Below are 27,741 nucleotides of genomic sequence, written 5' to 3' on the forward strand. Positions count from 1 at the left end.
GTAAATAGTCGACGTCGCCCAAAGCACATCTCGGATCCTCCCGATCCACTAACGGTGCTTTTAGGTACCCCAAGTCGTCGAACTCGATTTGCGACGAAGGGCTCGGCGAGTAAATTAAACCACAGACACAGCCCACTGAATTTCTCACCGGATCTTCTCAGTGGGCCGCGTTTCCGATCAGGTAGTAGATTCTGCCAAGCACGGCTCTTGCTAGGATTCGTGTTAGCAACATCGTCAGGTTTGAGCCCCGTGAGCTCACCTACTAGCCTGGCGACGCTGACATGGTCTCTCTAGACCATCATTCAGCATAAATAGGGGAAAAAAAGAAAAAACGTATTAGTCTGTGAATGTATCGACAACCAAATATTAAGTGTATAATCTGAGCCAAAAGGTACACTAAGCAATAGCCGTAAACAGAAAAACTGAAAAATTATATACGCACTGTGCAGTTCATAGATTATACATACACTTATTAAATTTGTGAGTGTAGTTGTAAGTAATTTTACAAACGTTTATTTAAGTTTATGAAATTGTGCTTGTTTTATGCGAGGTAGTAAAGTAAATTTTAAATATTAATAGCCACTGCCAGATCTTGTGATTTTATCGCTTACTGAAAACTGAATAACAACCCTAACCACGTTCTTGAAACTCTGTAAGTATCGAAATATAATAATAAACAAGCAGTTTTTTGCGACCTAATATAATTAAATTAATATTTTTAGTTATTGCTACAATGGTTCAGAAAGGGCCTCGTCCTCTGGTACTGTGCGGACCTTCAGGCTCAGGCAAGAGCACGTTGTTGAAGCGGCTGCTGAAAGAATTTCCCGACAAGTTTGGCTTCAGTGTCTCCCATACAACAAGAGCACCACGGGCTGGTGAAAAAAACGGAGTGCATTATCATTTCACTAACCTAAACGATATGTCAACTGCTATTGAAAAAGGTGAATTTATAGAAACTGCAATTTTCAGTGGAAACATTTATGGAACAAGGCAAGTAATTTTTTATTTTTTTATTTAAATTGCATTTCGTTAAAGAAAGCTTATGAGATGGCCACGTGCTCTTTGTTTCAATGTTTTTATTGGCTTTGAGCCAAAATAAGAACATCAATGTTGTCATTCATTTTTGAAAACATTTTTAGAATTATATTTTAGAATAAGAAATAAAATAAGATTAATATGCAACATTTCTTGACTTAACTAGAAAATTAAGCATTTTTCAACAGTGAAGAAGATTTATTATGTTTTTAAATCAAGAAAGAGAGTTAACACAAAGATCAGAAGAAAGACAAAACAAGAAATAGAGTTATTATGGCAAGATGAATAATATTCATTAAAAAAAACATTGACAATATTATTTCCCATGTACAAAAAGATAAAACTACAAAAGAATAAAAATAATAATTTGAAAGAACTTTTTTGTATAAAAATAGGGAATAGTCACAGTCATAGTTGCAATTCATCAATTATATTTTTAACAGTGGCAATGAGTTTAAAGTACATAAAAATAAAATAAATTAATTTAAACTCATTAAATTAATATATTTTCATATATTAATTTATTCAAATTCAAGGATTATAACTCAATTAAATGAAATGTAATTTTCAACTATAAGTCACCTAAAATTTAAAAAAATAATTTCGGTTTCATATTTTTTCTACTTTATTTACTTACATTAACAAGGCTCCCATTGTTCAGGTTATTTTATCTCATAGTCCGAGATCTGTAGGGCATCCAGTCGGCTTTAAGATGCCGGCTGGCATTTGCGTTCCTTATTTCCCGGGTGACCAGGAGAGATAGAAGAAGTTAATGTGGGAGGGTAATTGAGAGGGGATGCAGCAAAGGCTTTGTGGCCTCCATCAGTGGGTCACGGCACTAAATCAGTAGTACGATTTTTTTGCATGGTTATTTTTGTTTATTTCTCTTTGTTCAAATGTTAACAGGAAGTAACATTTATTTTATTCAAATGGACTAGTATAAAATACTTTCTGGAAACATTTAGAGTTCGCACAAATATCAAGTTCCATAAAATAAAATTCTTTAATTACATATTAAAAGTAATAATAATAAGCATATTAAATTTAAAGGCTGTATGTACATACATTTACTCTTTCTACAGTATAATTTAGGATACAAAACTAAATTTTGATACAATAAATACCAGAACTTTCGAAAATCCAATTTGTACAATCAAATTTAAGACACCCTACCAATCGAATCTATACTTATATACTTACGAGGGCTGCACTAAAAGTATCGGGAATGGAATATTTCCACTGTTCCTGTCATATTAAAATCTTTTTAATTGAAAACTCCTTGGTTTTAAAAATCGAATACCATTTATTTATTTTAAAAAAGATTCTCGGTCTTGTCACTAGGTTTTGTCAAACTTGTTTAGTCGTTGAGAAAATGGAATTGACTCGAGAAAATTCAAGAGCGATGATTTATTATGACTTTCGAAGTGGTTTAACATGAAAACAGTGTGTTGACCGGATGATTTCTGCATTTGGTGATGAAGCCCCATCCAAAACCACAATTTATCGCTGGTTTGCTGAGTTTCAACGTGGACGTGTCAAGCTCAGTGATGATCCCCGTCAAGGTCGTCCAAAAACCGCAGTCACCCAAGAAAACGTTGATGCTGTGCGTAAGCTGATTGAGGAAGATCGACATGTGACATACCGCGAAATTCAGGCAACTTTAGACATTGGCATGAGTCAAATACAAATAATCTTGCATGAACAACCAGGTGTAAAAAAGTTGTTTTCCCGATGGATACCGCATTCGCTCTGTGAAGAGCAAAAAGCGGCTCGCGTTACTTGGTGCGTCAGAACTCTCGAAAGATTCCACGCAGGATCCTCAAATGCTGTATACAACATTGTATCAGGTGACGAATCCTGGATATACGCGTACGAACCCGAAATAAAAAACCAAACACGAGTTTGGGTGTTCGAAAATGAATTAAAGCCAACAAAAATTGTTCGTTCACGGAGTGTTGCAAAAAAAAAAGGTGGCCACGTTTGTCTCCAAAACCGGCCATGTTACGACTATTCCTCTTGAGGGACAAAGAACGGTTAATGCAGAATGGTATGCTTGCATTTGTTTGCCACAGGTCGTTTCTGAACTCCGTAAAGAGAACTGCAACCGCCGCATCATCCTCCATCACGAGAATGCGAGTTCTCACACCGCGCACAGAACAAAAGAGTTTTTAGAGCAAGAAAACATAGAATTATTAGACCATCCGCCGTACAGCCCCGACCTAAGCCCTAATGATTTCTATACTTTCCCTAAAATAAAGAATAAATTGCGTGGACAGAGATTTTCATCACCTTTGATAGGGTGGACTAGCGGCTATAGCAATTAATTAAAACGTAAATTAAATACTTGAAAACATTGTGTTGACTTGTATAAGAGAAAATATAATTCAGAATGACACCGCACATCAAAAGTAAAAGGAACATAATACAAATTCAAATATAGTGCATCATAGACAATTATACGTGGACAGCATCAAGACCTTACAACCTGAAGAAGCTGCGGACGCCTACAAAACGGCCATTTTGGAGACGCCAACTTCCGAATGGAATGGTTGCTTCAATGATTGGTTCCATCGTATGGAAAAATGTGTCAAATTTCGCGGAGAATACTTCGAAAAGCAATAAATACATTTTTAAATAGTAATGTTGTGTCACTTCGTTAATTCCCGAAATTTTCAGTGCCGCCTATGTATCTATATATATAAATAAAATTGGAGTGTCTGTTTGTAATATTGAATTAACAGCTTTTTACATGTGTACCGTATATATATACATGCATATGAATATATATATACGGTACATAGACTGTCATAGACCAAAATAACATTTTTTACAATTTTTGTCTGTCTGTTTGTTCCGGCTAATCTCTGGAACGGCTGGACCGATTTTGACGAGACTTTCACTGATAGGTAGCTGATGATATAAGGAGTAACTTAGGCTACTTTTTTTTAGACTAGCTTCGCCTCGCGGCGTCACCCGCGATAGAACAATAACCGCGGGTAACATCGCGGGACTCGACTATCAATAATAAAATTTAATGTTTCCGAAGCGAAGCGAGGGCGGGTCGCTAGTATATTAATTAATATAAAAATATATATCTAAATATCCCTTTATTAAATTTATTGAAGTCGAAGCCCAAGTCTGGTCCAACAGTAGATAACTGTGGGCTGATTGTAATGATGATAATGCTCCTTTATTCCTAAAATGTTTATTTCTTCGTCTGTCTGGTGTATGGATGACAGAGTACAGACTACGGCAATTTTGGAATACAAAAATATTCTGTATGTTTAGAACATAATATGCTACACAATAGAAAGTTTCTTTTACGAAAAAATTTGCACTTGAAAATTTACCTAAAAATTTGTGATTTCCAGCAAGAAAGCAGTAGATGATGTACGTCGTACTGGCAAAATATGTGTGCTGGATATTGAAATGGAAGGGGTGAAGCAAATCAAACGCACAGACCTGGATCCCCTGTTGGTCTTTGTGATGCCACCATCTATAGATGAACTGGAACGAAGACTCCGCGCCCGTAATACGGAACAAGAAGATAGCTTGAAAAAGAGATTGGAAACGGCACGAAGAGAGATTAAATTTGGTAAAATTTATACATTATTTTATAACTTTTACGTAAAGTTACATATACCATGAGTTTTCATCTAGTGGTCGATATTATTCGACCAAAATCGGATGCATCAAGATTCTATGCATTACAACTTAACACCCTCTATTAGCTTTCTGAAGTCATCGTGGCCTAAAGAATAAGACGTCCGGTGCATTCATATCTAGCGATGCACCGGTATTCGAATCCCGCAGGCGGGTACCAATTTTTCTAATGAAATACGTACGCAACAAATATTCACGATTGACTTCCACAGTGAAGGAATAACATCGTGTAATAAAAATCAAACCCGCAAAATTATAATTTGCGTAATTACTGGTGGTAGGACCTCTTGTGAGTCCGCACGGGTAGGTCCGCCCCGTCTATTTCTGCCGTGAAGCAGTAATGCGTTTCGGTTTGAATGGTGGGGCAGCCGTTGTAACTATACTGAGACCTTAGAACTTATATCTCAAGGTGTGTGGCGCATTTACGTTGTAGATGTCTATGGGCTCCAGTAACCACTTAACACCAGGTGGGCTGTGAGCACGTCCACACATCTAAGCAATAAAAAAAAAAATTGTCCCATTATCTACCCATTTACATATTAAATAAATCATTCATCATAATTTTCATCAACATCAATACCTTTGATTTAATTGAAAATATTGACGCAAATCACAAAGACCGATGATAATACAAAAATTATTATTACTTTAAGATAACATAATGATTGGAAAAAAACTATATATTTAAATTTCGACGTGCTATTTGAGCCTTTTTCATTTTTAAACTAAATTTATCTAGTAAGCTAATATAGTAATACAGGGGCCTGGCTCTGCCGCTGACATTACCGAAGTCCATGGGCGACGGAAACCACTCACCATCAGATGGGCCGTATGCTCGTCTACCTACAAGGGCAATAAAAAAAATATGTATTTAATATAATGTACTTTAATGCCTGTTTTTTGTTATCCAAAAAAAATTTTTTTTTTATATTCATTTCTTGTTGAACTTTTCGTATTAATATAAAACGTACATCAAATTAATTCCTTATCATGTTGTTTGTTTTTCACACCATATTTGAACTTTGACTTCTGAATTAAAAACAGTATCACTTATCTCCAGTCAAACATAGAACTTACATCCCAGTGTCATAATAAAATAATTATTTTATAAATTAAAAGATGTTATTATGTTGAAAACACAGGTCAAGAACCGGGAAACTTCAATATCATCATTTTGAATGATAATTTGGACAAAGCCTATAATGAGCTGCGTGATTTTATTACACAAAATATTGAAGACAATGATCAAGGTAAGATCAACACAATGTATCAGCAATGAAAAATGTTTAAGTTATTGTTGTTCTGGACTTCAACTAATTCCATGTAAAGTGACCTTCTCCTACACCTTGCCTAATAATCAAGGACCCAATGCTATCCGATATAGTGTTTTATAAATCAGCACATAATTATCAGTGCTTGTAAATAATTTGTTGCAATAAAACAGACGGTCAATACAATTTAACGTCACGAAAACTTGGAAGAGGATTTTTTATCCATTGGAAGTTCTTTTTTTTATCTCAAACTGTTCGAAATATAAAAGCAAATCAATTTTGATTATTAATTCTAACAAATTTGTTTGGAATTCCATTTTTATAATTTTAAGTTGCTTAGTTAAGTGTAGTCGAAAATAGACTAAAAGCAAATTTTACATAAAAAACACCTTGTATAAAAAATATTAAAAAAGCCAGTATGATATATATCCAGTCAGAATGAATTATCTTCATTATAATACAATTTTATCACAAATTGAGTTACCGAACTGTGGCTTGGTCTTAAACGATATTAAGCTAATATTTTTATAATTTCGTAAGGGATATTTCAAAAACTGTTCTCTTTTTAGGATTTTTAAATATTATTTTTTATGTGTACATTTTTAAAGTTTTTCAACGTTCCTTCCGTTTCGAGAGAGTGAGAGTTTTTGTCGCATTTAAATGCATAATATGTTTCTGCTCTGTTATGTTGATATAACAGCCGAATGCGAGGCTTTTAAACAATGTTGACTAAAATAAATAATTGTATTTTTTGCAAGGTGCATGGTGATTTTTTTTATCGTTTATTTGGATCGCATGTTTTTTTTTATTGTATTGATGGGTGGACGAGCTCACAGCCCACCTGGTTTTAAGTGGTTACTGGAGCCCATAGACATCTAATACGTAAATGCGCCAACCCCCTTGAGATATAAGTTCTAAGGTCTCAGTATAGTGTATAGTTACAACAGCTACCCCACCCTTCAAACAGAAACGCATTACTGCTTCACGGCAGAAATAGGCGGGGTGGTGGTACCCACCCGTGCGGATTCACAAGAGGTCCTACTACCAGTAATAAAGATGTGCGTAGTTAGGACGCACAAAGACTTCTGGCAAAGCGTCAGTAGATGATCATTTTAAAGTCTATAAAAACTTCCCAAACCTACAGGCTTTAGTTCTTCACTAACTCTTAGGTTATTGATCAGTGCATCCGAATCTAATCTCATTTTTAATTTTGTGTATTTAAAAAACTTTGTGTATCATAATGTTCATCATAATACGAATCTGTTAATGTTCAAATTTATACTAATAGAACTGAAAAAATGGACACCATAGACAAAAATCTGAGTAGGCATGTTATACTTGATTTTTTTTGTATAAATTTTGATCTTCAAATTAATTACGTAAAATAACAAAACAAAACCATTGTGTATATGGAAATAAATGAAACGTGATGACATGCTTTGTTGTGGGTCACTAACTACTTTATTGCTAACGTTTTGCAGATGACACCAATGAGAAAACTACAAACAACAAGTGAACACTGCATGGAGCATGATCTTTTATTAATTAACTGCTATTTAGAAATTGGTGTTAGATGATGTTGTAGATTAGAATTTATGTGAACCTTAATAATCTGAAAAATAACTTATTGATCAATTTGATGATTTAAAATTTAAAATTAATATAGTAATGTAGTGTGACGTAATGCCCCAAAATAGAATAAGTCAACTGGACAGGAATGTTCTGAAACTACCTCCTTATAATATTACAATTTTTTAATATAATAGTCAATTTACATAATAGTTCATTTAAGAATGTAGCCTGATCATTGCGCCACCATATCATATTTAAATGGATAAAAACATGCATAATAAAGAAAAGGGCGGAATATAATAAAAAACTTAACAAAGCAAACCTTACAATTTGTGCCATTAACCTTGGAGTTCATTCGCTGTATTGTGAGTGAGAATAATAAATTACCTAATTTGATATTAATAAAATTATCTCTTAAAACCTAAAATAATAATGTTTCAATAAATAATCTGTTTAATGTTGCCAGAATGTTTTATAACTGCACATTAAGAAAGTAACAAATCGTCTTGATCTGGGGCTTAAGGTCTTCTACAAAACAAGCATATTCTCAGAGACGTGCAGACTGGAATATCCTACGCAATCGTGGTATCACAAGAATGATCACCTTTAAACCTTACATCTATCGCCGTCATAAAAACATCCATAAATGATGATAATAAACAAGTAGAAGGCAACATTCGTATGATTGCAACAAGAAAAGTAGCTGGTATTTTCGCCTTGCTCATTGGAAGAACTCTAGAACTTAGCACAGGATTTTGTGGCGCACTCATAAAACCATGAAAAACATCTGAAAAAATTTAATTTGTAAACGTGTCACAATTCAACAATAGAATTTTTTAACACTATTGTTTCACTTTCTATAAAGTTTAAATTTATTGTCACAGTACCACCAGGCTGGTTTGCATTTTCATTAGTTTTATTGTTAAGCAATTTATATATATAAATGATATCTGTTCACTCAGATACAAAAAAAACCTTTAATCCACAGATTAGTTTACTATGTTTTTGTTTAAAGATATTAAATATCGAAATAGTAGTACTTTAAATAGAAGTGTACCATCATATTGTTTTAAGTATTAGATATTATAATTATATACAATTGTTTGTTATTTAAGGTTTGGCCTGCTATAAATGTTGATTTATTGACTTAACGATTGCTTACTGTACTCTTATAGACTTATAAACTCTTTTTTCCCATCGCGCCGGAAGCCCATCCCAACTGTCCAAACCCACAGCTGGCTGTTGCCACCCTAGGGTCTCAAATGAACTACCCTAAACATATTTTCTTGTGCAGTATGTCAAGTCATTCTTTGAAGGGTTCCCAACGATAGGCAATAGCTTGATTATGTCTCACTGTCACTCACTCTGTTGCTGAGTATGAGCGACAGTGGCCACTCACCACAAAATGGGCCACATACTCGAAAAAAACCTGAACAAGTGCCAAATTCCCGAGTATTTAATAATAGTATTTATTGAATATTGATGCAAAATCATTGTTTTTCTTGATATTTTATGTATTCAGAATTTAGCATCAATATCAAAAAAGTTCAGTACTTAGAAAATATAGAATTAAGGTTATAAAATGTGAACATATTGCATAATATTATTCTTGTAAACGCTAATATGTAGGTAATCTTCGTAGAATTTTAGCTATTTATGAATTATTATATCACGCTGACATTTGTGCATTTTGTGTATTTAAAATGCTTGTTATTCTAACCAACATCAAGTCGCCTCCATTTCGGTGTTTATTTTAAAAACCATTCCATTGTAATCTTCGCGAAAGTATACTTGTTTATTACTAAGACTTGTGATTGCTAAGATTTTTTTAAATTAATTTAAATTAGTTTCTGCAGTGTTATTAGCTGTAAAAAAGTGTAAACCATAGTAATTACAAGTAAATGTTATAAAAAATTAATGGTGTTTAATTTTTTTATACTTAAATGTTTTACCCATTGACCCAAAGGTGAGGAAGGGACGACCTAAAAAGACTTGGACGAACTGTGTGAAAGAGGATATGCGAAAGAAGGATGAAACAGAAGGGATGACGTATGATAGGAATTGGATTAAGAGGACATGCTTTTGTTTTTTTTGTGCCGGGGGCCGAACCTCCTACGAGGTCTCCGCGCCTAGGGTGCGCGCGGGGTATGTGAGACTCAACGATCTGCAGGTGTTGAGAGCAGATCGCGGGCCCAAGGATTTTAGGGCCCACCCACTAAACGACTCCCCTGCACTCTTACACCCGACGTCCGATCTCCGTCCGGGGTCAGAACCCGGTCAGAGTAGGGGGGTTCCCGCGGTCAACATTACAACCAGACACGCGGCGCCACCCCGAGGACGCCCGACCGACGGGTCGTCGAGGCGATAGTCGACGACCGACGACGTCGGTCTCCGCGGTACGGCGGCCCTGCCAGGCCGCCCAGGCGATGCCGCTGGTTTCCGGGATACCCCGCTGGGCCAGAACCAGCCTGCCGGGTCGGAACGCGATACACCGCCGACCGGGTTGCTCTTCCACAGTATGTTCGGCGACGACAGCGACGACGAAAAACCGACACGTCGTCCCGTCCTCCTGGTGCCAGCGCGCTAGAGTGACGGTAGCGTGCGGCGCAGCCTCAACCCCCTTAGGTCGCCCCGTGACCATCACCGGGAGGAGACTGCCTCCTCATAGGGGCCGGAGCTGGACAAACACCCTCCTCCGACCCCCAGCTCGGCGGCGGCGGCACGGCGCCGAGAGGGAAGAAGAGCTCTCCCTCTCCCGTTCCGCCGCCTCCTTCTGCGACATGATGGACTCGCAGAAGTCGAGCATCGCCTGCCAGGACTCGTCGCTGCCGAGCATCGTAGCCACGACGGTCGGAAGCGACAAATCTGGTCCTATATTTGCAACGAGGACGCGCCGCTGCTCCGCAAAAGCGGGGCAGTACGCGAGCGTGTGCTCCGCCGTGTCCTCGTTGCAGCCACTGCAGTGGTGGCACTTCGGCGTCGGCTCCCTCCGGGCGACAAGGTGCAGGTAGCGACCGAAACAGCCATGTCCCGTGAGCACCTGCGTCGCTCGGAAGGTGAGACGTCCTCGGTCGCGATTCACCCAGTCCGAGAGGACCGGGCGGATCGCCTCGACGGTCCGTCGCCCGTAGGCGGGGTCCGCCAGGCTGCGAGACCACGCCTCGAGCACGGCACGCCGAGATTGAAGCTTCCGCGCTCGAACTTCCGCCGCGCCGGGACGCGGCTCCCCCCTGGAGCGGAGATCGCATCGCCACGCGTAATCCGCAGCGAGCGCCTCCGCTTCCAGGTTCCAGGGAGGCGTCCCAGCGAGCACGCACGCTGCCTCGAACGAGACGGTGCAGTACTCGCGAACCGCCCTGACCGCAATCGCGCGCTGCGGACGTCGCAACGCCGCAACATTGTCGCGAGTCAGGGCGTGGCACCACACGGGAGCCCCGTACAGTGCCATCGACCGCACCACCCCCGTATAGAGGCGGCGCACCACCACGTCAGGCCCCTCGACGTTCGGCAACAGCCGACTCAGCGAGCCGGCGGCCGCCATCAGTCGGGGACCTAATCTCTCAAAGTGAGCGCGGAAGCTCCAACGACCGTCCAGTACGAGACCGAGGTACCGCAGCCCTGTCGCCTCGATCTCGACTCGAACGCCTCCGATCAGAGAGGACATGCTGCGCCAACCGTACGCAGTGGGATAAGGGCAAGAGGGGTGAACAAAATGGGAAAAAAGGTGTTTAGTAGTATAATGCTATAACGTATCTTGAGATACCTTCCACCCTTCTAACCGGAACGCAGGACAGTCTCGGGGAAGACAAGTACATAGGTTAGTAAAACCTACCTACGGGCTAACAAAACTTATGAGTATTGATTAAGCTTCATAAACCTTAATGAATTTCATTTTTATATTTCACGACTATCACTATCTTGAACCAAATCACCTTAGCAGACACGGCCAAAAAATCAAAGGTAAATAATGCAAGGTTGTCGTCCAATTTGTCGTTTTTAACCTTTTCTTAACTTAATATATTTTATTATGTGTGGAATCGTCTTCTCAGGCCATAGCTATTAGTAGGAGGATATGATTACCCCAAATGGGTAGGTACTTCTACCTGTTTCTACCTCGAAGCAGAACAATTTCAGTTTTGCTGAAGTCCATGGGCGACGGTAACCACTCACCATCAGGTGGGCCGTATGCTCGTCTGCCTACAAGGGCAAAGGATGGATAATGATTATACAATAAGAATAAACAAGGACATTGTTAGACATGCATATGGTTGGCATACTTATTAACAGACAAAGTATCTGAGATTTCAAACTCCTTTATGTATTTAGGTGGATGCTGAAATAATGTGATGTGCAACAGATCAACAATGGGAGTGTCAACCCAAAAACAAAAAAGTATAAAAATATTGGGCAAAGTAAACAAAAACCCCATTAGATTATTTATTCATAGTCATATCAAATTAGTACGCGTTTTATAGTTTTTACCTTCTATAGATGTATTGTAAATATTATAACTGAATTGTCAAAAATATAGTTAACAAAAGATAATAAACTAAATTTCTTCTTGCAAGTAGTATATAGTACTATCCCCTTAAAATTACCGCACAGTACAAAAGCAGTATAGCAGCAAATTAGTTTAATATCTATTGGAACAAAATAATTATTAAAAAGGTATAAACCATATTCACTATTTGTATATTGGAATCATTTCTTCAGTAGAAAGCAAATTGAAATTATGTCAATATTTCATAGTACAACACTGCTATCTTTATCCCATCTATCACGATGTGAGTGTGGTGGTGTATTTTCACAGTCACCACTAATGATGGATGCTTTTGAAATATTTTTCAAAGATATACTACTACCTGCTGGCAGTATTTTAGACTGTTTTGATAAAGACTTCAGTCTTGGAATATGAGAAATTTTTTTACAATGCTTTATGTCACTTCCTTTTGGATCAAAAACTGTGTTTGCTGATTTTGATCTTGTATGACCGGTATCTGCTTTGTTTTTCATACATGATAATGGTGTTCTCGAACCATCATTACTGGAAGATTTTGACTTTTTTGGAGTATTTTGTAAGTCTATAGACTCATCCTCATAAACCAATAATCCATCTGAATTTGTTTGTGCTTCTAAACCATGTCCAATTTCCACATTACTCTTTTGCAAAACTTTCAGAAGGGTATCATCAGACATTTCTTCGACATTGTCCACACTGTCATTGTCATCTATTTTAGGCACAACTAATGGAGTCCTTTCAATTCCTATAGAAGGAGAGCGAGGATCATATTCCAAAATTTTAAATACTGGCATACATTGTTCTCTACTATCATTGACTTCGGTGGAATCTGGATTTGACATGCTGTTTCTCTTACTATTAAATTCTATATCACAAACTTCATTACAATCAAAGTTAGTTTCTAACAGCTTGGTTGGTTTATTCTCATTAGACTTGTTGGCTTCCAGGGTTTCTTTGGAGGCAGTTGATGAGCCCAGTGGTTCTTCATTATCTTGAAGGGTATCATTGAAAGTCGAGTCCAAAAACCCGTTACACAAATTTTTTGGAGAAATCAAATCAGGACTGAATTCTTTTGCTTCCATATATGTTTCACAACTATTATCTTTATCTTTACTAGTAATAGGACTTGTACAACTATCACTTATTAGTCTTAAATTTTCAGTGTCATTTGTCAAATCATTAATTTTCGAAGATATAATAATTGGAGTTCGTTCAAAATCTTGAGTTGGAGATCGGGGATCATATGATTGTAAATGGTTTTTTATAACAGCAGATAGAATGGGGTTATTGTGTATCAATTTTTCATCTCCGTTTGTAGATTCAAACGTCTTTCTGAGGTCTATATTTTTTGTTATGTTATGTTTAGCGCCATTTTTTCCCTAAAAAATATTTTTATACATTGACTTATACTAATTAATTTCTATTATATTTATTAATTTCTTTTTAATTTCACAAAATCGCTACTGTTTAAGATTATAGTTTTCAGGATATAAAGTTAAATTGCGTACTATATTTACATGGTATGTACATTCGTTGCGTGTTCTTGGATTAGGTCTATTTATAAATAACACGCTTAGATGAATCAATCGGAGAAAACTTACTTGCAAAGGAGTCCGTGTTATTTCAGGTGTTGGAGATCGAGGGTCCGAGTTACCAAGTTCTAATTCAGTTTTTAGTACCAAAGAGGTGTCGGTTGGTTTACTTGAATTACTTCCCATTTTATTATTAATATAGTCCAATAAAGAGCTTCAGAAATAACTTGTGTAATTATACTACATCCAATGAAACATAATTAATTATTCTAGTAATAAAATAACATTTTACGACTGTTACAAATAAAATCTCAAAAACATTTAACGGCCGCTAATGTCAAATGCAGTTCGAATTTTAAAACATAAAATGATACATTATTGCCAGACAGAAAAAGAGGTACCCATATTGCCTAAAATTAAACTGCAATTATAGAGGTCATCCAAAACTTTTCTAAGCCTGTTCTTAAATACTACAGAAACTTAAGCGTTATTATCTAAACGTTATTATCTAAACTTAACGGATATGAACCGTTATACCGAAATATCAAACCGTGGTCTTAATTTAATGCCAAGCCATATTTCATCTTTTATTTACTGAAATCTAATTTCATTTTCTCTCACATACAATGATATCTCATCTTACCTGGTTTAATTTTATTAAAAAAATAATATATTTTAATTGAGAACAATAATTATAGAATTCAGACATGGCTTCAACCCTTTTCCGTGAAGTTTGGCTGTATGAACAAAATTTATTTTGCCTCTCAAATAGACGAATCAGACTAGCCGACTTTCTGGCGGGAACGCGAGGAGCAGCCCTTTCCCTTTAATTTGTTGGATTTGTTAATTTGGTGCTTCTTTACGTATAATATATTTAGTTTTTTAATTATTAATTTAGTTTATTAACTATTGAGTATCTTTGAAAGTGCATAATTGTGAAACGTGTGTGGAAAATGAAATAGAGCCGCTGGACATGATTTCTTTGTTTCATCTATGGAGGGTAGAGGTAAGGAGACCCGTTTCTGTGTAAAAAAGTGTCCGTTAAAATCTGCTATTAATTACACTGTCGCTACCTAACTACTCTAGTCATTAAATATATTAAATTTCCCAACTCAGCATACTGCAATCAGATAACGGCTCAATTCATAACATACCCTGTGCCTATGCTTGCGCCATTCTGGAGGATTTTTGAACTGATATTTAGTGCTGAAAGTGGGACACTTTTTCAATCTTCTCCCATATGAGACGGTTCTCCTTACCTCTACCCTCCATAGTAAATAACAACCACTTTACTGAGACTATTTCATTTCATTTCATCTCATTCTATTCCATGATTTTTGGAGGAGGATTTCACTTACGGTGTCATATAAATCAACTTCATCTCATTCCATATCATCCTTCATATCATTTTTCATAAAACGGAATATGTAAGTATAGATTGGAGGGAAAATTCTTTGCGCCCATGAGGGTAACATTTTTACGGATGAAACGCAATAATTTAATAATAATATTAGTGACACGAAAATGTAGGACGTTGTTACCCAAGAAGAAGGGGAGATCGATCGAGACCGATTGAGAAAGAGTGAGAGAGAAAGGGAGATCGAGAAGAAATACACGCTATTGGTTGATGTATTCATTTAGTAGTTAAATACTAGACTTTTAGATGGCAATTCTGTCGCATAACAGCTTGTAAACGCAGATCTTTTCTATTTTTTTATATATTATCATTAGCATGTATAGACAGTGTAAACAGTGAGTTAAATTTATATATAAACAATTTGTGATAAATTTGTAAATAATCCTATACTAAACAGTTGTTCGAGGATCCGCTTCAGACATACAGTAGACAGTCTGATTTTGATGCCCAGTTGCTTCAATATCGACACGTTAGTCCGGAAGGCTGTCCACTGTAAGGCTGTATGTCTGAAGCGGATCCTCGAATATTTTGGTCACATTGCGAGGAAAGACGGCGATAACCTGGAAAAACTTATGATCACAGGGAAAGTTGAAGGCAACAGATCTAGAGGCCGCAACCATACTCGTTGGTCCGATCAGATCCGCACCGCTTTGGACAGTACAGTGTACAGCGCGCTGCATGACGCCGTGGACAGGGGAAAGTGGAAAAAGATCCTAAGATTGAAGCTCATGGGTGATGGTGGTCACGACCCTCAGACATGAGGAACACGACTCGAGGAGGAGGAAACAGTTGTTCAGAGTAAGTAATTTAATTGTTATATTTTTGCTAATTTACAATTTTTTATGTTAATTTGTTTGAAGGTTAGGAAATTTTAATATTTACAAAATTAAATAGCATGTGGCCTTTTAATTTGCCACTCGTCATTTGAGAATTTAAAATACTATTTTTCATAAAACATAAAATAAAAATATTTCATAAATTCTCTTTTCTAAATTTTTATTTCAAAAAAATATTTAATTAATAATTTCTAATGCTGACAAAAACACGTGGAATTTTAATCTAATATTCATCATCTGAAGTTTTACTATAATTATAACGCACGCACTTATTTAAATATTCTTTATTGCAAAAATGGGTGAACGAACCCACCTGGTTTTAAGAGATCACCGCAGCCCATATTCATGAACCTCGTCAATGCCACTGTCTATTTTGAGAGATTAGTTCTAATTCTCCGCTTTGCAGTACAACAGCTGCCCCACCCTTCAAACCAAAACGAATTACTGCTTTACGGCAGAAATAGGCAGGGAGGTGTTACCCATCTGTGCGGGCTCATAAGATGTCCTGCCGCCAGTAAATATATATAATAATACCTAGTAATAATATAAAAATGGAAAATTTTGATAAACTCGATACTGGCAACAATAGCATCGCAAAAGCCATACTGAAAAAAGAAAAAGAACCACCGATCTACATTTTTGTTTAATAATTTATTAAGTGTATTATCAATGGGTTATTATTATATGCCAATATTTCAGTATGCCAATAAGTTTATTACCTATGATGCTGGTGTTGAGCTCCTAACCCAAGACGTTTGAGTTGCCGCTAATCCTAATCTCACGGATCGTTTTTAATGTATTAAAAAACAATACGGAGGGACTGGTTTCCTTTGTTTTATAGTATGGATCCACTTAGAGTGCGTACTTGTAGCACTCATCGAAAGTGCGTTTCGAGAGATATTTTTTGTGAAGGTTCTGGAATCCAATCAGCCATAGTTTTTCTTGGACACTCACTTATTGTCCTTTTGCAAATAACGTTTCAAAAGAGTCCCTACAGGTAAGACAGCTTCTAAAACAATGGCTGTCATTTCAAACTCACGGTTGCTCCGTGGCAGGGAATGAAATGATATAGTGCCTACCGACTACCGTGGATATGGAACGCTTAGTATAACTTTCATTTAACCCGGCGTCATGGGGGTTGGGTCAAAATAACCCGAGACGTTTTAGTTAGCTTACAGATTCGTAATTACGCAAGTGACAGTGCCGTACCTCTCAATAGCTGGAATTTATGACTTCCTCTAAGCATTGTTTACAATAATTTTGTTGTGCTGCGACCGTGCTTGGGGCTAACTGTGACCAAAGTTAAAAAAAGGTAAATATGACCCATCCCCGTACTCGGTGTAACAGTTTTGCGCCATTGATTCCAAATATGGCTTTTATGCTTTTTCATTGTTTTATGTGTTGTTATTTTACATTTTATGTTTGAACTATCGTTTCTTACTATTTTACTATCTTTTTATTGGTATATCGAAAAAAAAATGGATCGAGAGGAAGGAGAACGAGAACGTATTTTATCAATTCTTGAATCATATGACTCAGATATCATGTCCTCTGATCAGGAGTCTGCTGATGTCAAGTCTGTACTATGACAACAGTATTGATAATTCAACTGGAGAAAAGCGAAAGTCAGAAATAAATACGTATTACAATTCAATAAAATATGGAGCGGATATGGCTGATGAGTTATACGCTCCATAATATGACGTGTGTCGCAAATCAAAAAACTATTTTTTGAGTTTTCTACGCCTTTTTCAAAATGTTTGCTGTCAACGGACTTACATACATACATGGAATCAATAATGAGTCGAACCAAAAGCGATGTCAATATCTGAAGAAACTAGGCCTTGCCCTTGTGAGTGAACTTCTGAGATTCCGCCAGATTGTAATACGTTTGCCTCGAGAAATGCGAAAAAAATAGGATTATTTGCTAGCGGAGATTCGGAGGAGCCTTCAGCTAGGAGACCCAATACTCATAAGAAATGTTAGGTATGTCCTGCGAAAAAACACTACAAAACAACCCATACATGTTATGGTTGCAAACAAATATATTTCACCTGAACATGTCGTACTTTTCTGCAGTGATTGTATTCACAACGATGATTCTGATTAGTTTTAAGTAAGTTTTATTTAATGATATCGTAGTTAAGTTCATAAAAGCTATAAAAAATTAAAGATTATCAATTAGTGCAAATAAATATGAGATTAGGCTAAGGAACGCCATTTTTGTTAATTTTTACGTGTTTATGTTTTGAAAGGCTTAAAGATTTAATTACGATATTCTGCAATACAAATTCTTGTTTTATTTACTAAACCGTAAAACAATAAAGTCATTACCATAAAATAATTAATTATTTATTTTAATATTATTGAAATATCTTAAGTCAAAATATCGGGTAGATATGACCCACCCCCACGTCCGTGTAGTCATTTTCCTCCCCCATGACGCCGGGTTAAACACACTTCATTTTAAAATCATAACTTACCTACGTGTTGATATTAACTTAATGTCATGTTTTTGGTGAATATTACTCAATAATATCGCAATTTAGCAAATCACTCACATAAATATACATATGTAATATACCTATAATAAATAGATGTATCTTTTAACTAGTATTTATCGTTTTCTGTTCTTGTTCTGACATGACAGTTCATGCGTCCAACTACCACGATGACATTTTGTTACAGAATGAGAGCTTTTACGCCATCCTTTGTCACATTTTAATTTACATGTCGATCCCCCCTTGAGACCTCGGCCGCTTGATACTGTTGCTCCATTGCAGCTGATGCGGCCGTGAGATGGTGGAAACGGCGGTTTACACCATGAACGAACTGAAAAATAAAGCATCACTTATTCAGCTGTACCGATTCAAATTCATCGATTTTAGATCCATCAATTTATCAAAAAAAAATGTTAATGTCATTTAAATTTCGGAATAAGGTTTGTACCCGATTTCCGCAGGAAGTTGTTTTCGATGGTATCTACATTTGTACACATATATTATATCCACTTCCTTACATTTTAATCATAAACTTAAGCATCATAATGAATTTCAACAAACTTATGAAGTGTAATATTATAATACTCGTATTAGTATTTATTTTAGTATAGTGTGTGCAAAAAAAGAATAATAATATTATTTGAAATGAAATAAAATGAAATGATTATTAAATGAAACTAAAACCGACTTCCATTAAAAAAATCCTAACTAAAAATAAAAAATAAAAAACCATGTTTCCGCTTAGACACCGCTAATTGAACGATTAGATTCCAAATCTTAATTTTAATTGAATAATTTATTGTTCATCAAAAGTACAATATTTTCAAAATACTTGATGTTGAAAGATAAAACAAAAAGTACACGAATTAAATATATGTCATAATATTTGAAAAAAAATATGCTTAAGCGCCTGTATCTTTTTAAAATCTGTAGGTACTGTTATTTCTTTCGCGGTCTCTATGGGTTCGGATAACCTGGTGGCTATGAGATCACTTACAAATCTGCGTTACTCATCTCTGAAGAGTAGCTATAGTACGTTAGTCTTGTAAATTGTAGGCATAAGTAGCCATAGATCTACATACGTACCATTACAAGAAGGCAAATGGCCATTCCATTTCAAATCATCACGACATGTGAGACTATTAGCACCGGTAGGCTCAGTAGTGGGATCACGACACGTAAAACTGCACGTTCTATTTTGGTTTCTGTCGCAGTTTATATTTAAATATTTTGGAACTTGACAAAACTGAGTCACCACGTGAATTTGCACTTTACAAGCCCTCAATATCTAGAACAACATTTATTTATTTATTTCAGTGTTTAAAATTTTTACTTAATCCTTATTTATTGCAAAACGGAACACTAACTTGATTTTGGTACACGATATGACCGATCATAATGTATACACCGCTTTCTATTAAAGTACCAAGCTTAGGTCCGTACTTGGTAACGAATTTAAAATCTCGAGGTGCTTTTCTTCCGGAACATGTCTGTAAGCGAGGAGGCTGCAACATCACTCTACTGACGCCAACCTTAGCAATCAACGTTCTATCTCGCGGACACTTGATGCAGCTGATGTCTGAAATTACAGTAATTATGACAATATTGATGAAAACCATCTGCAAAGTATAGTAGAGTTACGATACAGATTTTTTTTGCGAATCAAGTTCGCGTTTATTATTTTCTCTCAGTTGATTCTTTGTGTTTAAGAATCGTAAACGGCAACAAATAATGTATCGAAAATTTGTCGGTAGTTAGTAAGTACCATCCGCAAAGGTCGAATAAGATTTTAATCGTCCGGACCACAAAGACTGAAGTATTAGAAACGTCGGAAATAACAAACATAAAAATAATAGTAATGCAAATTAAAACGTGAAAATTTGATATGATTATGATGATGATTATTATGATTACAAAAACCGTAGGAAATACTAGATTGTGAAGACATTTAAATTACTTACCGTGGGGAATTTCGTTTATTGTTCTTGTTTTTATCCGAATAGGCTTCGCGGAACTGTCCCTTCCACCACCAGTTCTAACAACCGCTCGTCCCAAATAAGTTGATGATAGTTCTGGGCTTAAATTTTTCCTATTAACTTCTTGAAGATATAAATCAGATTGATAGAAGAGGCGTGGGTCTTCTCGTGGCTTGTGGATTTTGATCGGCGCCTTCGTAGCGGCAGTCGTTGGGGTATTGTATAAAAATTGCATCGTCGCATGTTGTCTGGTGAACCCACGGCTACCAACGTCATGATCATACTTTCTACGATAGCGATCGATATCTAAAACTGATCGACGAGTTTGAAAACTGAATGAAGTTCTGTGACGGAAATCTTCTTTTGGCAAGAGTTTTATTCTGAAAGCATTTTTTTTAAATCAAAACAAAGTTTAAATGTTAAACAAATTTCAGATTAATTTATTATCGCAGAGTTCTACTTTTCCATAACGAGGGATCTGAATGTAACACAGTTGTTGCAAGAATATAATAATGCTTTTGACCTATTTTGATGATTGAAATACCTAGTTTCGTTAGATATGGTAGTCCGCTTAAACCCCTATGACGTAGAACTGGTATTTTCGTTGTAAACACACTTTACTCAAATATTTTGATAGGAATTTAACAACACTTGGATATTTGCAGTTAAAAATGTGGCGTAGTCTGATGCTGCGTACTCGGTTTACGGAATATAACTGAGTCAGTGGGCACAAAATATTTTAATTTAGAAATGATGAAACTATCGGCAATCCTGCACATATGGTGTCGTGCCAAAATATTTTGCGTCAACGTACTAACCTGTTGATGTCTATGTCCGGCTGACGGGCTCCAAGAGTTCCTACGAAAACATAAAAACTAATGTAGACATTTTAACAATATTATGACTAGGCACTGAAAAATAAAGAAGTATTACGAAAATAAAATATTAACTTGTGATTTTTATTGTTATATATGATTAAAAAAGCAAATATTTCATTAAGAATTGGCTTGTCAGGTCGGCCTAAGATAGTACCACTCCATCTCTTCCTGTATGAGGAAATGTACTAAGAACACGTACTAAGAAATTTACCATTCTCTATGCTGATGCCCAGAGGTAAATTTCTTACATTTTACATTATACAAACTTAATTATACAAACGTACCTCGCCAAATTGAAGATCATAGATCTTAATTAGGTTTGGTTTTAATAAATCCATTAGACATGCTAACATTAGGCAATGCCTTTTTTTAAATTCTTTCACTGTCTACAGAAATACTGTAGTTCAATAATTAAATCTTTGGGTTTGACAAAACCATCACTTTTGATTATTCAACTTATTTCTTCATTATTATTTGACAAAGCAACCAAGTCGCAGGGCATTGTCATATAACATATGTTTTTTTTCTTTATAAGTATGTATATTTATAAGAGGATCCTGAAGGAGGAGGCACTCGTCGCTAATTATTATTGACGACGTAATCAAAGTGAGCCACGTCCCTGCTTTAACATTTTTCAAGCTCGGAAAGTCGAATCCCGGCTGCATCCTCATCCTTCTAGCTCTTACCCCAAATGCTTTAAGTCCTCTCACTTTCCAGATTGAGAACAAGGAAGAAATGCCCAAGAAAGCCACGTGTAAGTGGTTGCATAAAATACTGACGCGCATTGCTATGCGGATGAGGCACGGAAAATGCGCAGAAATAGGCCAGTAGAGTTAGTTGCTTTCGGATCACGATTGATGTGAAAGAATAGTTCTTAAGTGGAAAAACGGGACGTATGGTATCCGAATGGTGTGAATTATTTAGATTCAACCTATTGAAGACACTGATTTGCGAATAAGAACATTTGTCATAGTACTGCATTTATAAGACATATGACATAAACTTCAGAGAGCTCCAACGAAATCATTACGTGACTGCTGCCACTCAACTTGAGATATAAAGTCAAAATTCCCTCAAGCCCTAAATAATTCGCGGATTCGCTAAAAGTAAAGACATACCGTAATCTAAAGTGTTTCATCCACTATTTCTAGGGTGAAAGAACAATAACACGAAACGCTCCACCACTAATAATTGTTCAAATTATTCTGCGTTTCAAAATTATATTATACGATGATATAATAGGGACATTATAATATGGCTTCAAATATTTCATAATTTAATACTTTAGCAGACTTGCTGACAATATGTATTTTCTATGCTTGCCAAGGTCCAAAACGGTAAAATTTAAAAAAAATGTTCAAAGCTAACTCTAAAAACAACTATTAAATTTATTTATTTATACACAGATTATTTATTTTGTTCAAACTGTTTGATTCAATACAGCAACGGTATATGGCATTAAGGCATTACTTTGTGCACTCTATTATAATATTATAATGATTTTTATTAGAAAATTATGAACAGGATAAGTGGTTGCGTCTTTTGATTTTGCATTAAAATAGCATGCAGCTGACAGCATGTACCATTAACTTACAATTAATGCGCCACATCAAAGGCGTGATGTCATGTCTATTTAAAAAGGTCTTCGTAATCTCATAGATCTTATAACTTTATTTACTAGACTAGTCGAACTAGAAAAATATTTGTATTCATACATATCTAGAGTAAAACAGAAAACGTCAAACACATTATTAAGCTTGTAATTTTTTGTGAAGTAAATGGTTCATTGTCTTCCTACTTGTACTTGTATATCTTTAATATTAGTTCCGTTGTAAATCGATTTTCTTTTTCTTACGCACTCAACAAAAACAAAATGTTATATAATTTAAGTAAGCGATACTGCGCAAGCACTTCGAGTCATGGCTTTATAACTGAGTCCTAATAATAGGGGTTAAAGTATGAAATTGCCGTTCTATTGTAATAGGTACTTCGAATTGATATAGAACCTTCATGATTTGAGATTTTTGAGTGGAACACTTTCAAATGGTACCTGTGAGGTTCTTCTTTTTAAAAAAGTGCAACATTCGATTATACACTTTGAGTTGTTTTTTCCTATTCGGCTTAGACAAGAAAGATGGATACTTCGAAAATTCGAATGATTTTTGAATACGAGTTACGACGCGAAAGTAACGCTGCAGAAACAGCTCGCAATATCAATGTTGCGTTTGGAGAGGGGACTGCTAATGAACGCAACGTGCGATTTTGGTTTAAACGGTTTCGTGATGGAAATTTATATTTGAAGAACGAACCACGTGGAAGACCGCCCACACATGTGAATAGCAATGAATTGAAAGAGATGGTGGAAGCCGATCCGAGCCGAGGAGCCAAAGAATTAGCGGCATTGTTTAACGTCACCTTACCAACAATATTGACTCATTTTCGTCAAATCAATATAAAATATGAAAAATGGGTGTCCCATAATTTGACTGATCTTCAGAAAGAAACACGTGTTGAAGCTTGTGTTACCTTGTTGAATCGATACAGAAATGAAGGAATTTTGGGTCGAATTGTGACATGTTATGAAAAGTGGATTCTTTACGATAACCGAAGGCGAAAAATGCAATTATTGACCCCAGGTCAAACGCCGCAACAGTGGCCTAAAGCAAAGCTTACCAATAAAAAAGTAATGGTAACTGTTTGGTGGTCTCAGCATGGTGTTATTCACTATAGCTTTCTCCGATCTGGTCAAGCAATAACGGCAGGTGTAATGATAGCAAATCTTACATTGAAACAGCCCCCACTCATGAATCGGTCTTCACCATTATGGCTCTATGATAACGCGAGACCTCATACAGCACGAGAAACCGTTTTGACTCTACAGGAGTTGCAATTAGAAACCATTCGTCACCCTTCGTATTCGCCAGACCTTGCTCCAAGGGAGTACCATTTTTTTCGTGATTTGGACAATTTTCTACGTGATAAAAAGTTTTCATCCCAGGATGGGGATGTAAAACCACCGTCGCCCGCAACATGTCTTATCAGATCCTCTGAATCCACTCTGAGTACTTTTAGGCTCTTCAAGCACCCATTATTACTCCCTCATCGAACTCGTCTAAGCGAACTAACCCATAGACAAAACACGCTGAGTTTCTCGCCGGTTCTTGTCAGAGGTCGCAAATCCGATCCGTTGGTAGACTTTTCAAAGAATTGCTCTTGCTAAGGCGTGTTAGCATATTCTATGAGGTTGAGCCCTTTGAACACACCAACCAGCCATGGTGTAACTGGAATAGTCCCATAGACTACTAGCGAATAGGCAGAGGGAAAAATTCCCAGCTTAGGCTTAGCATGATCATTTTCAAGACCTGGTTGAGGTTTGTATTGGTTTATTATTGTTTATGCTTATTATATATTATGTATGTTGATCTCTTAATATTGCGTTTGATTTTCCATGGTAAACACGATAACAGCAGAAACTGGTGCCTACGCCAGGGTTAACCTTCACCGTTAATAAATCTAAATTATTATTATACACAAGAAAGTGCAGTGATAACTAATCGAACTGGCTCTTTACCAAAACTCTGTGCTACTAAATTCTGGCGTTTTCAGAAGCATAATACTCCTTTTTCATTTCTTTTCGAAAACGCATTTCAATGTGGTAGCTTTGTCGCAATTAATGTATTTTTTTCGCCATTAATATTTAAAATCTCACTGCAATTTTGATTTTTTTATTTCTCGTCTATAAAAGAAGAATATTAGCAGTGACATTTAGGTTTTACATAGATAACAAATAACTTTCCTATGTAAATTTAAGCGTTTTGAAATAATGGTGAATTAATATCGAAAATAGCCTTGTTATATTCTACAAAGCTGTGTATTTGTCTAATATGTGTGTTTGTATATGTTTGTTTGTATGTAACAGAATCTTTGAACGTCATTTAAACGGACTTCAAGAATGTCCGAATAACTTGACAATATTCACATGCATATATAGGACCGATAGCAGTGCAATCATTTTATTCAGTTCTAATATCAGACCTGTATCAACAGGTACAAAATATGAAATTATTGATTCGAGATATTTAAGGACGTTTTTTTAGTTTTTAAATTATTATAGATATATTTAATAATAGGTTTTGGATTGATCGCCACTGGTTGGTACAACCACGGATTTCAGGTTATAAACCAAACCCTTGTTCTAGTACAATTGATACTTCAGCACTTACAATCAAACACTTGTTGAATAGAAATGCAGTAAAATAAATTGTTAACTGTATGTAGTTGCTTCTATAATATCACTAGTGTAAACTGCAAACTACCAATTTAATTCAAAACTCACCAATAAATAAAAGAATGACTATAGCAGGTATAAAATACATTTTCTAACAATCACAAAATTGCACTTTAAAAATATCTTAAAATTGCAATGCCGTAAAATTTTCACTCAAACTGTATAAATTTAATGTTTTTTATACCTCTTAAAAGCCAACCGTTTGTGAAAAGCGCGCGAAAAGTACTGTCTAAAACTCAATACTATTCAGTAGATACAGACGTGGGCGGAACGAAGCCAGAACATATTTACAAATATTATTGAACAAGCACTATTATATGAACTGAGACATTAGACTGAAGACTAATGGGTTACTCAATGTCATTCTAGACTCTTTTAAAAGTGTGAATAAAAAAACAAACATGTTTAATTTTTGTTTTAAGCTGTGTTAACATAATGATACCCAAAAACGTAGATAACAGACTAATCTGTCACATAGACAAGACATCAAGGACACACAGGTTTGAGCTGACTTTCTTTTACACATGTCTGTTGCACGTATGGTAACAACATGGATGGTAAGGTGGATTTGGGCAAGTGAAGGCTTGACAGGGAAAAACCACCGGGCAGCATTCTCCTGGATACCAAACAGTACGTGCGTATCGACCACTGGGCCTTGTGCAAGCGCCGTGATTGAAGCAATCCGCTTTGCAAGGAAAATCATAGCAGCATGGTCTGTAACAATGTGAACATGGAACTTATTAAGATATATTCATAGAATATTTTTCCGACACCATTTTGAAATTTCAGTGCTAAATTTTGTAATCTGTTTCCTCCGTCAGTATGACCGTAATGCAACTTATTTCCACTATGACCTTTTTTGCTGTAGATCCATACGAGCTCAACATCGACAAGGAATGAAATGGTTGTCGGTACCCATCTAATTACAATGCAAAGGTCGTAACCGCAAGGCATAAGTACAACTAGAAAGCATGATTGCTCACGGCTGAAATAGGCAAAATGGTGGTATCCAACCATGCGGGCTCACTATTCACCCTAACATTAAGACTGCATTTCAGTGATAACCCTTCAACATTAAGACTGCATTTCAGTGATAATAATCATCTTTGCTTCAGTCAAATCATTCAAAATTCATTGATGATCAAAAAGACAATTTGAGTCGCTTACTTTTCTAAGGGAACATTACTGGGTCCTCCACAATAAGCCGTTGTTTCCCTCTGGTGTGGTTGCGGCCTCGGTTGTCCACATCGAGGTCTTTTATTGTAAATGCTACTTTCAGCTGTTACATATCCATACCTTGCAATTGGCCTACAGTTTTCAATACCTCGTGGCAGTACTGACATTTTGCCGCTATTTGCTTCTGTTAGATATTAGTCAATGCTGTAACTTTTGGTTTTGTCAAAACAAAATAAATTCTAGGCTTACGCAAATGCATGATCATTTAATTGTACATTTAATGTACTAAATTTTTTGTTCAAATTATTAACTCTCAAATTTTCAAGTTAAAATATGATATTTAAAGTTATACTAGCAAAAAAGTTTTATGTTTTTTTTTTTAACAAACGTACTTATGATTCTGTTTTACTTTGTAACACCTTATCAATATGGGTTTCAGCAGAGACAAGCCACAGCCTCGAATAGACAAAATTTGTCTTGCGGTTAGAGTTGCAATTTATATAAACGTTTTAAATGGTATGGTATAACGTATAACTTAAAATTACCTTATTTTTAAGTTTTTTTGGTTTTTATTTATTTTACAATAATTTTTTATTTCATCTAATTAGTATTTTTAATCAAAACTGACGTTTACGGAAATTTTATTATAAAATTCTAGTTCTTGTGGTTTTGCTACATAACCAAGGAGTATTTAACAATGTGGAATTGCAAGAGTTCATACCCGACTTTATGAACAATACTCGTTAATATACGGACAAAGTCAGTACCAATAATCGAAGAATATGATTACATATCATGATTATATATCACATCCGTGTTCAAGTTTCAATCTATTGCTTGGTGACTTTTAACTGAACATACTTAATTTTAATTAAAAGTACTTTTACGGTTTTATCTCGCATTTATTATTATCACCGATTCATTCGTTCGTGACCATGAAAATTAAGATATTAGAAATTTCGGTAATTACATTTAAATGCCAATATTAAGCGAGATTAAACCTTTAAGTGTCTATATTCAATTATGTCTACGGCTCGCGAATGTCGGAGATATTAATATTCTTTTTATAAAGTTTCT

General features: G+C 36.0%; 3 protein-coding genes and 2 long non-coding RNA genes across 10 annotated transcripts; 2 read left to right on the forward strand and 3 right to left on the reverse strand.

The window, feature by feature from the left end:
• Window positions 1-414: 414 nt before the first annotated feature.
• LOC693084 (guanylate kinase) lies at window positions 415-9,459 on the forward strand. 2 transcript variants are annotated; one of them, XM_062668464.1, is made up of 5 exons: window positions 415-652; window positions 723-994; window positions 4,411-4,630; window positions 5,841-5,948; window positions 7,451-9,459. In XM_062668464.1, exons 2-5 carry the CDS (start codon window positions 734-736, stop codon window positions 7,483-7,485), a joined length of 624 nt encoding a protein of 207 aa, XP_062524448.1. In that variant the 5' UTR covers window positions 415-652; window positions 723-733; the 3' UTR covers window positions 7,486-9,459.
• LOC134198912 (uncharacterized) lies at window positions 1,868-3,725 on the reverse strand. Its single transcript, XR_009973197.1, has 2 exons — window positions 2,236-3,725; window positions 1,868-1,986 (listed from the first exon to the last, which is right to left on the reverse strand). It is a non-coding gene; the product is annotated as an uncharacterized LOC134198912 (long non-coding RNA).
• Window positions 9,035-14,824, reverse strand: LOC101740936 (retrovirus-related Pol polyprotein from type-1 retrotransposable element R1 4). 2 transcript variants are annotated; one of them, XM_062668657.1, is made up of 2 exons: window positions 13,662-13,801; window positions 9,035-13,439 (listed from the first exon to the last, which is right to left on the reverse strand). In XM_062668657.1, the coding sequence occupies exon 2, from the start codon at window positions 11,203-11,205 to the stop codon at window positions 10,204-10,206; it is 1,002 nt and encodes a 333-aa protein (XP_062524641.1). In that variant the 5' UTR covers window positions 11,206-13,439; window positions 13,662-13,801; the 3' UTR covers window positions 9,035-10,203. The 2 variants fall into 2 exon arrangements, with proteins under 2 accessions (XP_062524641.1, XP_004930238.1); XM_004930181.5 differs by having other exon boundaries at window positions 11,966-13,439; window positions 13,662-14,824.
• LOC134198913 (uncharacterized) lies at window positions 14,824-18,189 on the forward strand. The gene is made up of 2 exons (XR_009973198.1): window positions 14,824-15,019; window positions 15,592-18,189. It is a non-coding gene; the product is annotated as an uncharacterized LOC134198913 (long non-coding RNA).
• LOC101740198 (uncharacterized) lies at window positions 15,989-27,343 on the reverse strand. 4 transcript variants are annotated; one of them, XM_062668658.1, is made up of 9 exons: window positions 27,210-27,343; window positions 26,656-26,848; window positions 25,537-26,202; window positions 21,141-21,180; window positions 20,308-20,702; window positions 19,714-19,925; window positions 19,433-19,634; window positions 18,430-18,677; window positions 15,989-16,269 (listed from the first exon to the last, which is right to left on the reverse strand). In XM_062668658.1, exons 3-8 carry the CDS (start codon window positions 25,574-25,576, stop codon window positions 18,463-18,465), a joined length of 1,104 nt encoding a protein of 367 aa, XP_062524642.1. In that variant the 5' UTR covers window positions 25,577-26,202; window positions 26,656-26,848; window positions 27,210-27,343; the 3' UTR covers window positions 15,989-16,269; window positions 18,430-18,462. The 4 variants fall into 4 exon arrangements, with proteins under 4 accessions (XP_062524642.1, XP_037866905.1, XP_021206262.1 ...); XM_038010977.2 differs by having other exon boundaries at window positions 15,989-18,677; window positions 26,656-26,874; XM_021350587.3 differs by having other exon boundaries at window positions 15,989-18,677; window positions 27,057-27,307.
• Between the last annotated feature and the right edge of the window lie 398 nt (window positions 27,344-27,741).

The sequence above is a fragment of the Bombyx mori genome, chromosome 5, assembly GCF_030269925.1.
Source record: "Bombyx mori chromosome 5, ASM3026992v2".
Taxonomy (NCBI): Eukaryota; Metazoa; Arthropoda; class Insecta; order Lepidoptera; family Bombycidae; genus Bombyx; species Bombyx mori.